Below are 16149 nucleotides of genomic sequence, written 5' to 3'. Positions count from 1 at the left end.
CTTCGAGGTCTGTGGCTATCACAAGTTTATTTCTCTGGAGAGAGAGTTTGAACATGGAACATATCAACGACCCTCAAGGTATGCTTTTTTTTTTTTTTTTTCCTTTCTTTTACGTTTCTCGTTAATTCTTATCATACTCATACGGTGTTGTTCAACCATTCTGAGCCTTTTTCAATTTTGTATAAATAGCATATACAAAATTGTATCGATGAATTGTACTTTTTTTTTTCTATATGATTTGATAAACAGCATCGATGTGTATTTGTGTGGTAGGTTGGGATATATTTCCAAAACACATATTAGATGCGATATTGAAGAAACTGGGATCAGTGAAAGACAGTTTACAATTTGGGATCGTCTGCCCTAAGTGGCACTCAGTTTTCAAGCACATTAAAATCAAACATAGGCAAATTCCGATCCTTCTCGTTCCCGATGAAGACGAACATTCTTGGAGCATATACAACACCATAGACAACAAATTCTTGGCCACGAAGCTATCGGTGCCCTATGAAAACGGCCATAGCAGCTCTTCTTATGTACGAAGATCTGTCCGTAACACTGTACAAACCTCTGTCCATGAACAAGGGACGAGATGATAATAATAATCCTCACATTGTTCATCTCCCACACATAAACGGGATTTATCGCGACTCTAAATCTCACCACGCGCAAGAGGATCATTCGGACATTTATAGGGGGAGTTACGTGCTCAAAGTGTTGATCACATCGGATCCGCTTGAAAGTCCCGACGATTGTTGCGTCTTCGCGATCGTACAATTCGTAGGGATCGTATACATTAGGCCCGCGAAAGACTCGACGTGGACAGTGCTCAAAAAGCTGGTCAAGACTGGTTCTCCATGTCCGGTAGACATGGCTCGTAGTCACGAGCAGGGTCGAATCTACTTCGCAGATTACGACGGTGCTGTGTTTTCTCTAGACATTCCGGACCCGACCAAGCCGTTCTCGGAGCCGTTTGTCCCGAAGCCTCCGCCGCGGCTGTGGGCGAGCAATTGTTGGCTAAAGAGATATCTAGTCGAGTCGAATTGCGGAGATCTTTGGCAGGTGGTGAGGCGTACTGTGTTTTCCGAGGATTATTGTTCTCGCGTCACGACGTGGTTCAGAGTATTGAGAATGGATTTCGAGACGAGTACATGGATTCCGTTGAGAAGCATTGGAAATACAGCCATTTTCGTGGGCGACGATTCATCCATTTGCGTTGATGCTAGAGAGGTCATTGGGTGTTTGCCAAATTGTATATACTTTAGCTATGGCTCGGACATGTTTCGATACGAGGAAGATGGTCGATGTGGTGACTTTGGTATTTATCATGTCGATACCCAAATGTTCAATTTTCACTTTGGCCTCAGCGGAAACATTCTTTCGAAGATGAGATATCGACGACCCCCGATTTGGGTAATGCCTACTTATGACACATATGATAGTGATATTATAAGTTTATTATGAAGTCATACTCCTCTATTTTTGTGTTTTTATATTTGGCGCGTGTTCTACGTTAGATAATACACTCTTGTATACTTATGTTATAAAGTACAGCGATTTACACAATTTACAAAGCTAATTCAAGCAAGAGCATACAACTCTTATCTTTCAAAAAAATTATTGAAGTTCAAAGATGAGTTATTGCGACGACCTCCGATTTGGGTAATGCGCCCACTTATGACACATAGGATAGTGATATCAGTTTATGAAATCATTATTTATTGATTTGATTAGTCATTCATTCTCCTCTATTTTGTTTTTTTGCAAGCATTCTACAGCCCTTTTATTAATTTGATTACTTATTAGTAATTTTTTTTTAACAAGTGTACTATAATCGTGTAAATATTTATAGACCTTCATGTTTGATATGGCTAAATGGTACTTTATGTGCGTGATTTAATTGGTTAAAAAAAAGTGATAAATACCAATTTATGACCATTTAAAAATTTTTGGATCAAAATCACAAATAGCATTTTATTCCAAAACTATGAGTAGTCGTTTTGTCTAATTACGTTTTAATATTTCTTTTTCTTTTCCCTCTCTTTTCACATTTGAAATACCTCTATTCATTAAATCAAAATCGGTATTAGAAAATATTAAACAACTCACTAAGAACAAAGCAAGACTCCAATAAGTTTCCAATAGTAGTCGTGCATGTGAATAAAGTCATAATCATTTTCCATAGACTTCAGTCCTTGGACATCAAACAAGATCAAGCTTGAATTGACTCAAATCACCTCTCTTTTTCCACGTTAAGAGAGCATGTATTTGCTCAAACGTTAGCAAGAAATTTTTTAACTGAAAGTATTTATTATAGTTCCGAATAGCTAGTATATATATAAATTGTAATAGGCTCCTTGGTATATTATTTCCCAACAGTAGATATAAGTTATAACAACGAATTAAAAGACAGCAAGGTTTTAGATGAAGTTGGAAAGGACTAAAACCCAATCTTCAAATCACATTCGTCCATATATATTCACTGAAATTTGAATGTGTATATAAGAAAAACACAAAAGTACACAAGTAATAAACGAGGACAGTCTTGTAATAGTTTTTCTATATATATTCCATTCACCCAAGACAAATTGTCAACATATTACAAACCTATAAAATTACCAACAATCACGGCGTCATTGGAATCTAACTATACCTTGTAAAGAACACAAAAAAATCTATAAAAAAAATTCAAAAAACCATAAACTTTACAAGTTAGAAAGGTATTGCTGTATAATTTATCAACAAAAAACAAAAATAAAGGCTTTATTTAATACATGGTCCGAAAATCATAGAGAAGAATCAATCGCATAGCATCCATCATAATTACTATCGATCGCCTCTCACTCAAGGCACGCCATCAGATCTTGAAGCTGCAAGATAAGCAGTTCAAAATGTCAATCGGGTGTTTGTTTCCTCGGTCTCAACTTGGATTGTCGATTTCTCTTGATTCAATTCAAAAGCAAGGTATTTAAAAACCATGTACTTGTATTATTACCTGTTTCTCTAAGTCCCTGATTTTATCATCCTTTTGTTTCAGCGTGCTTTCCTCCCTTGAAAAAAAAAAAAAAAAAAAAAATTCAACACCATAAATGATCAACATAAAACCAGCTTAACCAGACCAAAGAAAAAACTATATATGTAACATAAAATGTCATAATACCGGTCTTCAATCTTAGATATCTTCTCTTTCCAAATCTCCCTATTTCTCACCAAATTCTCGTTAAGCTGCATGAAGAAAAAAAACAAGGGTGTCATTAAAAAAATGAAACATTGTTGCCAAGAGAAGATCTTTGACGAGAATGAGGTGCCAAAGACAAAGAAGAAGACTCACATCGTCGAGAATATTTTTTTCTTTACGACATCGGTCCAGCTTAGCTTGCATCTTCTGAAGTTTTTGTGTCACAGCCTTTTCCACCGCTTTAGAAATTTCCCTGTCCGTTTCTTCTTGCACTTCTTTAAGTAAAGATTCAAAGTACTGCAACCAAATAAGAACATTAAAATACGATAACATAACTAATTCCATTCTGTCAATAAAGCTGATGAAATAACTCACATGCTTTTGGCTCTCAAGCTGTGTGGTAAGGAGGTCGTTGTACTCATTAACAATCTGCACACGAGATCTCAAAATTTCACAATTTGAACACAGCTTTAAACCCTACTTACAAGCACGATTCTATTGATATAAGAGAACAAGATTAATTACAGCTTCGACTCTGCTGTTCAAAAGAGCTTCACTGTATCCCGAATCTGTATTCTCACAGCTTCCACACCCATCATTAGCTCGAACACAATGGGAATTCAACTCGACCAACTTTCCGTCGGTTTTAGATTGTATTAGACGATGAACATAATTATCTCCTGCGTAATCCCACACACGCCGTGTTTCTAACTCCACAGAATAGCAATGTTCTGTTTCTTTCCAGTGTTGTATGGCATGCCCTTCTTTGTACCTAAGAGGATATATTTAAGGAGAAAAAGTTTCAGTTTAACAGATAAACCCTTGGGTAATGAATTCTTTTTTTTTTTATATAATTAAATAAACTTATTACCTCCCACAACCAACAAACCCACAGATAACACACATCCAGAGATTCTCGGTAGTTTGGCAAACAGAACAAATTGACTTTTCAGGTTGCTGCTGACAATATCGACACACCTGAAGGGCACAAGATTAAATAAAGGTCTCATAATTATAAAATAAGAAACAATTACAAGGAAAAAATATTCATGTGACAAAACTGAAAACTTACTGGGCAAGAAGAATCTGTCCAGTTTGAAATACACGAGCAATGAAACGAATGGTTGCATATGGTTGTGAGGATTCCACCCATGTCTTGGTCTAACCTCTCTGAAGCATTAAGGATTCGCGTAGAATTAATTGAATAAGCAAATCTAAATTCTGTATTATTTCATTCAAAATGTATTTCATTCAAAGCTCAACGCATTTATGTTGATGAAAATCTTACCAAGACAAACAGGACAAGAGGGCTGCTCTGCCGAGCTAGCAGGGGACGGTTGGGCATGTTCAATCGAACCAGTGTACTCAATATCTATCGCGAAATGAATTTTACAAACCTCTGCCTTTTTTTTTTATAAGAAAAGGAAAAGAAAAAAAAAATCTTGTTATTGATCATCTCTACTCTAAGTATAACTTTTAATCTTTACTTCGTTACAAGAATGAGATTATACACAACGGAAGTACCTCGAGAGATGAGAATCGTCTCCCATTGAAGTGCTTGAAGAAGTTATCTGCAGAATCTTGATTATCAAACCTAATCAAGATGCTATAACGATCCTCCATTCCTTCGTTTCTGTGCCACGAAATTCAAAACCGTAAAACAAATCGATCAAATCCCAATCTGATCAATATATAAAAACAATAAAACAAAATCATCAAGAAAGTCAAGTAGAGTTCCAAGACTCTTCACTTCACCTGACAATTCTCATCTCCAAAACGTGTTGAATGAAAGAGCCGCAAAACTGGCAAAAATCCGCGTATGTCATGTGATTCGGAACTCCAAGCACACATATAAGAGGCTTTCTTTCAACCTATCCGATCACGATAAAGAAGAAGAAAGAAAAACGCAGCGATTGATAAGCTTTGGAAAAATTGAATTCCGAATCTGATTCAAAAGAAGGAGAGAGATGAGACTCACGGGAAGCGCTGGAGAAGCGACGTCGTCGCGGTAGAGAATCATGACCCCTCTGGTCTCTTCGATCCTAGGGTTTCCAGAGGAGAAAGGAAACGATTGCGTTATTTCGGAGATGGACGAAGGAGAGAAAGGCTCGACGGGGATGATATCCGGTGGTTGGCGGTAAATATCATTGCCGTCGGCGACGGCGATGGCTGTACTGGAGCTCGTAGACATCGGAGCGAAACCTCTGTTATTTATACCAATATATAGCGGGAGCTTTAATTTGAGTTTATATACGGTGTCAAAGAGGAAAGAGGTTAGAGTTCTGATTCAGTGCGACACTTTTTTGGTGGTCCTTGATGATTCATTATGTATGTATATTTATGTATATTTATCATAAGTAATACTGATTTAATAGTAATTATTACTTCTACAAAATTTATGTATTTTCATATTATATCTGTTAAATAAAATTGTGGAAATTGCATCTAAAAATGTGTTTTCGAAATTTATCACAATAATAGCGCGTTTAGAGCTTTTATCTTAAAAATAGTATTTTTCAAAATAATATTTGTTGACTGTTTTGGGATTTTTTTTTTTTTTTTTTTTTATTGTTTATAGTTTCATTTATTATAAAAATAATAAAAAATGATTGTTTAGAATTTGAAAGACTATTTATAAAAGGATTTAAAACAGTCACAAATATTTAGTCTTTCCAATTAACTTGAGGTGTCTTTTGTTTCTCCCTTGACAACACCAAACTTGGGCAGAGACGCTGGTTCACACGGTGAACTCCGAAGATAACACACCAATGGTTTAGCTATGATGCAAAAATATATGTCTCGAATTCCCCGACTTGGACCGTTACGTCGAGACTCGAGTTAATGTTAAAATTCAGTTCATTCAATTATGGGACACAACGGTTTATGCGCCAATTTAAAGAGCCTTTTAGATAAACTTCTGAGATGATCGACCTTAGTAAGCCGAGAATGTTGTTGTCTTCGTGTTGACTTTGACGAGTTTACTGGGATTGACTAACATAGGCATCAAAAGGTTAAATCGTGACATAATGTCGATTATTGAGGTAATCAGAACATTTACTAAACACAGTTACTGCTTGGCATACAAGGGATTATTTCAGAACAAAAAATCATCACATTCGCAACAAACAAACAAACAGACACAAAACAAAACACTAAACCTCAATATCTTTCACCAAAACCCGGAGAATTATCGGTCAGTAAAATCACAGAGTCGCCGGAACTTGGGAATCCACGGACTTCAAGACCTCTTCGCCCATTTCTTTGCAGCCGACCAACTTCTACAGAAGCCGATACATACAGCGAAAACTCGAATGAACAAAACGCATAGACGAAACAATACGTAAAGTGAGCGAATGTAAATTCTTACGGTTCCGGAAGAATAGATGTCACCGGTTCGGAAACCCCGATCCAAAGTGTGTAGAACGGCGTTCTCTATTCTCTTTGCTGCGCTTTCTTCGCCCAAGCCGTACCTCAACAGCATCGCAACACTCAGCACCGTCGCCAATGGATTTGCCTTATCCTGGAAATGAAACAAACCAAGATCATATTACACATTCTTCGCAAATGGAGAAGCGATCGATTATTTGAGTTGACCAACCTGTCCGGCGATATCTGGAGCAGAGCCGTGTATGGGCTCAAAAACTCCAGGTCCCTGAACCAAGTAAAGGATTGGAAGTTTAGTTAAAAAGAAACGAGTAAAACTTAATTATAATTATTTACTTAGGTCAAATACCGATTCTCCGAGACTAGCCGATGGAAGCATCCCAATACTTCCAGTGATCATAGAAGCTTCGTCGGATAGAATATCACCAAAAATGTTGTTCGTCACTATCGTGTCGAACTGCCAAAAAAAAAAAAAAAAAAAAAAAAAAAAAAAAAAAAAAAATCAACGCATAAGTAATATATAGCCCATCCAAAATTGAATATAAATAAGCCGATAAATTGAAATTTGGGTAAACCTGTTTGGGATTACGAACAAGCTGCATCGCAGCGTTATCGACGTACATGTGGGAGAGCTCAACATCGGGATACTCCGACGAGATTTCGACTACTCTTTTTCTCCAGAACATTGAAGCCTGGGATAGCCGATTTGATCAGATAAATCTCGTATCATGTTTTCGCAACCCAAAGTTTCAACCATTCATTTCCGCTAAGGTCTGTAAAATCTCGTATCAAATAAGTACCTCCAAGACGTTGGCCTTGTCGACCGAGCAAAGTTTTCCACCTCTTTTCCGAGCAGCCTCGAACGCAACTCGTGCGATCCGATCAATCTACAAAAAAAAACACACACATTATGTCATTTAAAGCCACGGATATTCTAAAAGCCATGTACAAAGTACAAACAAAGTACCTCATAATCGGCGTACACTTCGGTGTTGAATCCAATCTCCTCGCCGTTTTCGTTCTTCCCAAATCCTCTGGGCTTTCCGAAATAGATACCTGTTTTTGACAGAGAGCTACAATGAAAACGAGCCCAGCGAAAGTTAACGAAGACAAGACAAATTAACCTCCTGTGAGCTCTCTTACAACCATAATATCGACACCCTCGGCGACCTCTCTCTTCAAAGTCGAAGAGTCCACCAACTGAAAAGAAAAGCAACATAAATAAAGTGCACAGCTCTTTTTACAATACAAGAATATAATTACGATATTTCACCTGTGGGAAAACGGTGGCGGGTCTCAAATTTGCGAAAACTTTAAGCCCTTCCCTGAGCTGAAGCAAGCCAGTCTCGGGCTTCAAGTGCTTCTCATTTGCATCCCATTTATACCTTTTTCGAGAAACCAAAGGAAAAAATGGGTAACAACATAACGAAAACACGCAGAAAGAGCTAAAAACCAGAGATTTATTTACCCTCCAATAGCCCCGAGAAGAACAGCATCGGATTGCTTTGCGGCCGAGAGAGTCTCTTCTGGCAATGGCACACCGGTCAAGTCCAATGCCGAGCCGCCCATTGGCATCTCTTGATACTTAAATTCAATTCCTAAATCACCCCCAAAAAAATCAATGTCAGAGACAAAGTCTTAATCTTTAAAACCCTAAACCCTAAAGAATTAGCACAGTCCACTCAATCAGAGGCAATGCTGAATGAAACACAATTTTCATTTTGCGTCAGCCGAACAAGAACCTAAGAAAATCGGACAAGTAAAAAAAAAAAAAAAAAAAATCAAGTAGAGCATATTATCGAACCTACATTTCTTATTCCATGTCCTCATAAGCCAAAAAGAAAGAGAAGTAGAGAAACTAGGACCTTCGAGAGACGCGGTTAGGTCGAGGACGTTCTTGGCGACGGCGATGACCTCCGGTCCGATTCCGTCGCCGGGGAGCAAGGTGAGAGTGTAGCGCTTCGACGGCGCTGGGGCGGCGGAGCACCTTATCATCCTGGATAGTCCTCCGGCGGCGGCGGAGGAGTGTTTGGAGACGGAGTTAGGTCGGAAAACCCTCGCCGTATTGAGCTGCAGTGAAGCCGCCATGGAATGGGTGATGAAGGATAGAGAGATTATAGCGAGAGCTTTTGCTGTCTGTTGAATATAGATACCAAAGGTCTATTATATTTTTAATGAATTATAAATAATAAATAAACCTTTATATATTACACACACGGAGAGAAGAATTTTTTTTAAAAAAAAAAAATGTCACATTTGTTGGTGCGTCGAAGCCTGAGAGCGATCCTTCGAGTCTCTCGGAGTCAGAGTCACATTCACAGTCACGCCCAACTCTCCTCCTCCGTTGACCCGAGACCCGAGCCACGTGGCGTTGAGCCGACGATGGTCTCGGAGACCCTGTCTTCGTACTGCAACGACTGGCGGCGAGCCCTGGAGTTCTTCCGGTGGGTCGAGTCGCCGGAGTTCTCACACACCACCGAGACCTACAACAAGATGCTCGACATCCTCGGAAAGTTCTTCGAGTTCGACCGTTGCTGGGAGCTGATCCGCCGCATGGCCGAGAGCTCCGATTCCCGGCCCGACCACGCGACTTTCAGAGTGATGTTCAAAAGATACCTCTCGGCTCACTCCGTCAAAGAGGCCGTGGAGACTTACAATCGGCTCGACGAGTTCGGACTGAAAGACGAGAACTCGTACGCGAACCTCATCGACGCTCTGTGCGAGCACAAGCACGTGATCGAAGCCCAGGACCTGTGCCTCTGGAACGACGAGAAGAAGAAGAATAAAGACTCGTCTTCTTCGTTAGGGTTCGAGAAGAGCACGAAGATCTGCAACATGATCCTCCGGGGATTCTCGAGGATCGGTTGGTACGGGAAGTGCAAGGAGTTTTGGGAGGAAATGGAAGAGAGAAGGATCGAGAAGAATCTATACACGTACTCGATATACATGGACATACAGTGCAAGAACCGGAAGCCATGGAAGGCCGTGAGCTTATTCAGAGAGATGAGAAGGAAAAGGATAAAACCCGACGTGGTGGCTTACAACACGGCGATCCGGGCCGTGGGGTTGACCGACGGCGTTGACTTCTCGCTGAGGCTGCTGAGGGAGATGAGGGAGGCGAACTGCCCGCCGAACACGGCGAGCTACAACACGGTGGTGAAGCTCCTCTGCGATGGGGGTCGGTTCGACGACGCCCGCCGAGTGCTCGACGAAATGCCGCAGAGAAAAGGCTGCGAGCCGGACGTGATTACTTACCACTGTTTCTTCGGGTCGATGAGGCGGCCGGAGGAGATGCTCGGTTTGCTGGACCGGATGGTCGGGAGTGGGGTCCGCCCGAGGGTCGACACGTTTGTGATGCTGATGAGGAGGTTCCGGCGGTGGGGGTTTCTCCGGCCGGTGATGGTGGCGTGGAAGAAGATGGGAGAGATGGGTTTGAGCCCGAACGACGCTGCGTATAATGCTCTGATCGATGCCTTGGTGGACAAGGGAATGGTCGACTTGGCGAGGAGGTACGACGAGGAAATGTTGGCCAAGGGACTCTCGCCTAGGCCCAGAGCCGGGCTGGGCTCGAAACGTCCCGATGATGACGACGACGACGATGCGTTTTGAATTTAGAAAAGACTTTTTAAGTATTCGAAAAGCTCGAGTCTTTGTCTATATGTCAATCGAATCAACTAACATGGTGCCATTAAGAGAGGCTTAAGAATGAAAAAAAGAGGGGTCTCTCTTGGATGATTCGACGATGCGTCTTGAATTTTGTCGGATTGGTTTTGGCTGAGAGTGTAGAAAGACTTTTTATGTATTCGAAAAGCTCGAGTCTTTGTCTATATGTCAATCGAATCAACTAACATGGTGCCATTAAGAGAGGCTTTAGACTAAAAAAAAGAGGGGTCCCTCTTGGATGATTCGACGATGCGTCTTGTATTTCGTCGGATTGGTTTTGGCTGAGAATGTAGAAAGACTTTTATGTATTCGAAAAGCTCGAGTCTTTGTCTATATGTCAATCGAATCAACTAACATGGTGCCATTAAGAGAGGCTTTAGAATGAAAAAAAAGAGGGGTCTCTCTTGGATGATTCGACGATGCGTCTTGAATTACGTCGGATTGGTTTTGGCTGAGAATGTAGAAAGACTTTTATGTATTCGAAAAGCTCGAGTCTTTGTCTACGTGTATGTCAATCAAATCGACTAATATGGTGCCATGAAGAGAGACACTCTTGGATTGTCTTTATCTTGGATGATGAGACCAAAGGTTGACATTTGAGTGCAATATTGCAAGCTCTCTGGGCAGACAAGTCCTTTGCTTGTTGACTCTGTGACTCTCTCTTAATGCAAAAGCCGGGTAGCCGATAATTAACGCAAAGCCTAGTTCTGAGCTGCTAATTATTCATCTTTTTGTTGGGTTTGTAGAGAGCTTCTCAAGACTTTCTTAGAATGTATGTCTCAGGGCTTCTTGATGAAGTTGAAACTTGTAGATTTCAAATTGTATTGGAGCTCAGTGATTGGAATTGGGACCAAATCTCTAACCCAGTTTTTAGATCCATTTTTTTTTTTTGGCAGGTTGTGTGTTTGGTACTGATCTTGTAGCAATAGAAAAGGGACACTTGTTTTCACTAACGAAATCTTTTTAATTCATTGCAGATTGAGAGTATGAACACTACTCATCTCATCATTAGCTCTGCTCTTCTTCCACTAAGTTTTTCGACCTTAAAAGTGAAAATGGATGTATAGAAATCAAAGACTCCTTTTCGCAAGTTATTGGATCACTTGATAAAGATTTGATCTTTGCTTTGATCCTTGATCCCATTTGCATTTCTTAGTAAAAAATAAAATACCAATTGATATTTAACTTCCTATATAAAATGAAATAATAAATCAACAAAAAATAGTGTCCTGTGAAGTGTGAACTTGAAAAACTCATGGACAGCAATCTTCCAATCATTATTCGCATCTCAACCTTCTTGATCACCCTATTGTGCTGTTAATATCTGAACCTTGTTTCAGCCTAAACAGACAATTAACTCGTACTTGTCGTTTTCCGTTTCTATCGTTTTTATCCGATTGTCGTCGTTTTTTTATTTTTGTCGTTTTTGACTAACATTGTCATTTAAATTATTTATTGTGTAATTTCTTTGGAATCCTTCTAGTGCTTTTCGATTATTATTGCTAGATAAGTTATTGCCAAGAAAGTGAAATTAAAGACTCCTTTTGCTTTGATCCCATTTCCATGTGACTTGGAATATGTTGACCTGTAAATATTCTTTGATGACCCAAAAAACAACGAGAATTATTTATTATCACCATATTACATATACCATTTTCTAAGCTACTACTAGACAATAACACAAAGTTAGGCAGTAGCTTTCCTTTGTGTTAAAATTTTAAAACAAAGCAGCAAAAAGGTAAAAATATGTACACCAAAGTCCAACCAAAGCGGATTTGTGGCTGGATTATGATCTTTAATCATGGTTAGCACCACTTTAAAAAAAAAATTATAATGATAAGTTATCCACTTTGTTTTGACTGTCCAATTAGTTTCAAGCACATTTGAAAGCAGATTTTTATTTATTCCATTTTATTAATCTCACATTTACAGCAAGCTTGTTAATCCATGAGAATCACATTTACAACTGTAGACCAAAAATAAAAAAATAAAAAAAATAAGTGACCCCATATGAACTTAAAGATACAACCACCATCACCATGTCTCCATTATTAATTTTTCAAGTAAAATATTAAAATCATGAGAAACGCCTTCACCAATTTTTATAATACTATCATTCATGGTGGTGTAACGCCTCAATAAAAAGGCCTAATTATGCTAATTAAGAAAACAACACTAAAAAAAAAAAAAGATGTCAATGAAACACACTCAATCCATAAAATCAGGCTCATCATCAACATCAAGCTTCAACGAGAGCAGATGGGTGAGCCTAATCCGGCGAACCCTAGAGGAAGAACACGAGAACGACGAAGAGGAAAACGACGAAAATGTCCCTGTGAGCATCTTCAACGTTCCGAAAATATTGCTGGCGAGCGATCCCGAGTCGTACACGCCTCAAGAGGTCGCGATCGGGCCGTACCATTATCTCCGGCCCGAGCTCTACGAGATGGAGCGATACAAGCTCGCCGCGGCCAAGAGGACCCAAAAATGTCTCCTTCCGAACCGGAAGCTCCAAGACATCGTCCGAAAGCTGACCAAGTACGACCGACGAGTCCGAGCTTGTTACCACAAGTACTTGGAACCTTCCGAGGAAACCCTAGCTTGGATGATGGCAATCGACGCCTCGTTCTTGCTCGAGTTTCTCCGCGTTTACGCGCCGGAAAACGATAATCGTAACCTAATAACGAGGCTCCAAAAGTCGGCCCACGGCGCGATCCTCAAGGACTTGGTGATGCTAGAGAATCAGATCCCGGTGTTCGTGCTTCGAAAATCGCTCGAGTTTCGGTTCGAAACCCTCGAAGCCGCGGACGAGGTCTTGTCCGCGATGCTCCTAGGGTTTTGCCGAGAGTTGTCGCCTTTCAAGATGGTCGATATTATCGATCAATCCGGGATCGCCTTTCGTGCCTCGGATTGCTCTCACTTGTTGGACTTCTTGTACCGGATTGTGACCCCGGAGATCGTCGTCGAAGATCAAGATCAAGAGACGACGACGGTCGTAGAGATCGAGAACGGCGAGAAAGGGTATAATAGTAATTTGAGCGGCGGCGACGGCTCGCCGGTGAAGAACCTCCTCAAGACGATATGGAAGATTCTTTCGAAGCTTCACAAAGGTCCGATCGTTCGTCTCCTCAAAAGGGTGATCTTATCGAAGCCTCTCAAAGTGTTGCTAAAGCTTCCGTGGACGATCCTCTCGAACCTCCCGGGACTCCGGCTTCTAAAAGAGCCCGTCGAGATGTTCTTCTCGAAAGTCAACGAGAAGTCCGAGGAGAGCGACGAAGAGAAGGCCGACACGGTCAACAAGCCTCCGTTGGTGGAAGAGATCGCGATCCCTTCGGTGACGGAGCTCGTCGAGTCCGGGGTCAACTTTTGCCCCACCAACGGTAACGTCTCGACGGTTTGCTTCGACCCCAAGACGGTGACTTTTTACCTTCCCGCCGTGAGCCTCGAGGTCAACACGGAGGCGATCCTGAGGAACCTCGTGGCCTACGAGGCCTCGAGAGCATCTGGGCCGTTGGTTTTCACGCGATACACGGAGCTCATGAACGGCATAATCGACACCGAGGAGGACGTGAGGTTGCTTAGGGAGAAAGGTATCGTTTTGAACCGTTTGAAGAGCGACGGAGAAGCCGCGGAGGTGTGGAACGGGATGAGCAAATCTGTTAGGTTGACCAAAGTGCCCTTCTTGGACAAGGCCATAGAGGAGGTCAACAGGTACCACGACGGACGATGGAAGGTCAAATTCGGAAAATTCATGAAGCGTTACGTGTTCGGTTCGTGGAAGTTTCTCACTCTACTCGCCACCATTTTGATGCTTCTCCTCACCGGATTGCAAGCTTTTTGCTCAGTTTATTCATGTGCTCGTATTATTAGTAATGTTGGTAATGCCAGTCAAGGCTAACTTGTTTACTGGTTATAATAAATTCTTAACAGATAGTTATTTCGACTTTTAAATATTTATTTTTTCTGCATATTTCATGTGTGCATGAAGCAATTTTTTTTTATTTATTTCTTTCTTTCAATTTCTGTTATATATGTAGTTGAAATCTATATTCAAGCTCTTTGCTGGGTAAAAAAAAATTAAAAAATGTGGAAAGTTAATATAAAAAAAGTTCAGATGGAAAACCTCTCCAGCGGAAAATAAATTTAATAATTTGGCACGTTGGTTTGGAGATATCTTTCTGGCTCGACCATTATTGTAGATGTATACAGATATAGATAATTTTTTTTTTTTTTTTTCTAATGGTGAACATAGAACAAATTTTGATCGTTGTACATGTTAAGAGTATCTCCAATGTACTACGGGTCCAAATTGAGTAACATGGCAAGTTGAGCGTTATATATTGATATAAATAAATGCCGACAAGTATGTGATAATATATAGCTTGTTAGTTATCGTGTATGTATAGTGGTGCGTAAAATTAATCATGAAAATTTGGCAATGATGACATGCAAGATTATGTGATTTATATTGTGTAATGTGTAATTTATTTGGAATAATTTCTAGTGCTTATTTGGATTATTGTTGCTAGTTGCTTTTATTTTTATGGTAGGTATACATTTATATGTGATTTATATTGTGTATTGTGTAATTTATTTGGGATCATTTCTAGTGCTTATTGGATTATTGTTGCTAGTTGCTTTTATTTTTATGGTAGGTATACATATATATATATATATACATATATATATATATACATATATATATATATATATGTGATTTATATTGTGTATTGTGTAATTTATTTGGAATAATTTCTAGTGCTTATTTGGATTATTGTTGCTAGTTGCTTTTATTTTATGGTAGGTATACATATATATGTGATTTATATTGTGTATTGTGTAATTTATTTGGAATAATTTCTAGTGCTTATTTGGATTATTGTTGCTAGTTGCTTTTATTTTTATGGTAGGTATATATATATATATATATATATATATATATATTATATACGATTATAATAATACACAAAAGATTGAGCTGGTGGTGATGTGTAAGACTGTATCAAACGAAACATAAGTTTAAATGGTAAATTATATGTCTTTGAAATTCCAATTTCATTTCAAGAATATGTGATGTAATCATGTCTTAATTAAGGAGAAGAAAAATAGGGTTATGTAATACCAAGTATCAAGTTATCAACTATCAAGGTTTATGTCATTTGGCATCTAGCTGTTTATATTTTGGCAATTGGTATGGATTTAGTCTAATAAATTAGTGTATAAAAGGGGAATTTGTAAATAATCTAATTATCTGCTCTGTAGGTATTTTAACCTATTTTTAATTATAAAGTTGTACACACGAGACAAAAGTCTGCGTTTACATTTAAAAATGAATTAAATAGATCGACCATTCTTAATTTAGTTCAACTAGCCCGGAACATAAAATTAAAAAGACAGTTTCAATCATGTGCCAGTTTTGATTTTATTATGTAATAATGTCAACGGAAAATTTATTAAAATAATAATATTTGTGGGTTATTAGGATCGGTTGCATTAAAATCAACGTTTTAATTAAGAATTAAAACAACAAATTTCCTCCTTTTTGAAATTGTTTCATATTGCTAGACAATTACATGTTGCCTTAAATATATTCCAAACAAAAGAAACTATATAGTCTGTTGTATTTAGAATATGAGATTCGCTTTCAGTATAGAGATATATACCTTGGTTGATCGATGTAGACACGTCCAAAATAAAATACATAATGTGATAACAAAGGTGTGACCTGCACATATGATTATTTATTTAACATGACATCTCACAAGTACACTTGTTTTTTATTTTTTCTCATTGGATCGAATATATTTATTGATCAGTCACTCAAAAATTTTGTGCGTAACGTTTGTTCTTACTTGCAAAACTGAAAAACTTGAGGTAAAAAGATGTTACAATGTTTAGTAACTTCTTTGTCAGTTTAAGTCAAA

At 39.1% G+C, this 16149-nt stretch overlaps 4 protein-coding genes across 4 annotated transcripts; 2 read left to right on the top strand and 2 right to left on the bottom strand.

Moving 5' to 3' along the window:
- Nucleotides 1-53: 53 nt before the first annotated feature.
- Nucleotides 54-1579, top strand: LOC149386744 (putative F-box protein At1g44080). Its single transcript, XM_089626551.1, has 4 exons — nucleotides 54-78; nucleotides 274-536; nucleotides 586-1318; nucleotides 1518-1579. Exons 1-4 carry the CDS (start codon nucleotides 54-56, stop codon nucleotides 1577-1579), a joined length of 1083 nt encoding a protein of 360 aa, XP_089482677.1.
- Nucleotides 1580-2541: 962 nt separating this feature from the next.
- Nucleotides 2542-5457, bottom strand: BRIZ2 (zinc finger (C3HC4-type RING finger) family protein). The gene is made up of 12 exons (XM_089625441.1): nucleotides 5157-5457; nucleotides 4934-5049; nucleotides 4703-4811; nucleotides 4467-4581; nucleotides 4251-4348; nucleotides 4050-4156; nucleotides 3704-3950; nucleotides 3554-3607; nucleotides 3332-3475; nucleotides 3161-3225; nucleotides 2996-3050; nucleotides 2542-2870 (listed from the first exon to the last, which is right to left on the bottom strand). The coding sequence occupies exons 1-12, from the start codon at nucleotides 5367-5369 to the stop codon at nucleotides 2841-2843; spliced, it is 1353 nt and encodes a 450-aa protein (XP_089481567.1). The 5' UTR covers nucleotides 5370-5457; the 3' UTR covers nucleotides 2542-2840.
- A 655-nt stretch (nucleotides 5458-6112) lies between these two features.
- Nucleotides 6113-8724, bottom strand: LOC149386742 (3-isopropylmalate dehydrogenase 2, chloroplastic-like). The gene is made up of 11 exons (XM_089625442.1): nucleotides 8428-8724; nucleotides 8031-8160; nucleotides 7836-7947; nucleotides 7687-7762; nucleotides 7530-7618; nucleotides 7363-7449; nucleotides 7138-7254; nucleotides 6912-7019; nucleotides 6777-6830; nucleotides 6546-6698; nucleotides 6113-6456 (listed from the first exon to the last, which is right to left on the bottom strand). The coding sequence occupies exons 1-11, from the start codon at nucleotides 8648-8650 to the stop codon at nucleotides 6382-6384; spliced, it is 1224 nt and encodes a 407-aa protein (XP_089481568.1). The 5' UTR covers nucleotides 8651-8724; the 3' UTR covers nucleotides 6113-6381.
- LOC149386741 (putative UPF0481 protein At3g02645) lies at nucleotides 8649-14196 on the top strand. Its single transcript, XM_089626550.1, has 3 exons — nucleotides 8649-8696; nucleotides 8844-9075; nucleotides 12451-14196. The coding sequence occupies exons 1-3, from the start codon at nucleotides 8649-8651 to the stop codon at nucleotides 14121-14123; spliced, it is 1953 nt and encodes a 650-aa protein (XP_089482676.1). The 3' UTR covers nucleotides 14124-14196.
- Nucleotides 14197-16149: the final 1953 nt, after the last annotated feature.

The sequence above is a fragment of the Urtica dioica genome, chromosome 9 (assembly GCF_054948205.1).
Source record: "Urtica dioica subsp. dioica isolate 48M chromosome 9, U.dioica_male_clone48M_v1_H2, whole genome shotgun sequence".
NCBI classification, from domain to species: Eukaryota; Viridiplantae; Streptophyta; class Magnoliopsida; order Rosales; family Urticaceae; genus Urtica; species Urtica dioica.
This window is presented reverse-complemented; position numbering and strand designations above follow the sequence as displayed.

Coding starts and splice junctions, on each gene's coding strand:
- LOC149386744 (XM_089626551.1), top strand. CDS start 54: ATGGAACATATCAACGACCCTCAAG. Junction 537..585: donor GCCATAGCAGCTCTTCTTAT/GTACGAAGATCT, acceptor TCCATGAACAAG/GGACGAGATGATAATAATAA. Junction 1,319..1,517: donor TGGTCGATGTGGTGACTTTG/GTATTTATCATG, acceptor GTTCTACGTTAG/ATAATACACTCTTGTATACT.
- BRIZ2 (XM_089625441.1), bottom strand. CDS start 5,369: ATGTCTACGAGCTCCAGTACAGCCATCGCCGTCGCCGACGGCAATGAT. Junction 3,951..4,049: donor GGGTTTGTTGGTTGTGGGAG/GTAATAAGTTTA, acceptor ATATCCTCTTAG/GTACAAAGAAGGGCATGCCA. Junction 3,051..3,160: donor ATATCTAAGATTGAAGACCG/GTATTATGACAT, acceptor TTTTTTTTCAAG/GGAGGAAAGCACGCTGAAAC.
- LOC149386741 (XM_089626550.1), top strand. CDS start 8,649: ATGGAATGGGTGATGAAGGATAGAGAGATTATAGCGAGAGCTTTTGCT. Junction 8,697..8,843: donor TTATAGCGAGAGCTTTTGCT/GTCTGTTGAATA, acceptor GAAGCCTGAGAG/CGATCCTTCGAGTCTCTCGG. Junction 9,076..12,450: donor ATGCTCGACATCCTCGGAAA/GTTCTTCGAGTT, acceptor CCATAAAATCAG/GCTCATCATCAACATCAAGC.
- LOC149386742 (XM_089625442.1), bottom strand. CDS start 8,650: ATGGCGGCTTCACTGCAGCTCAATACGGCGAGGGTTTTCCGACCTAAC. Junction 7,948..8,030: donor CTTCTCGGGGCTATTGGAGG/GTAAATAAATCT, acceptor TTCTCGAAAAAG/GTATAAATGGGATGCAAATG. Junction 6,831..6,911: donor CGGCTAGTCTCGGAGAATCG/GTATTTGACCTA, acceptor TACTTGGTTCAG/GGACCTGGAGTTTTTGAGCC.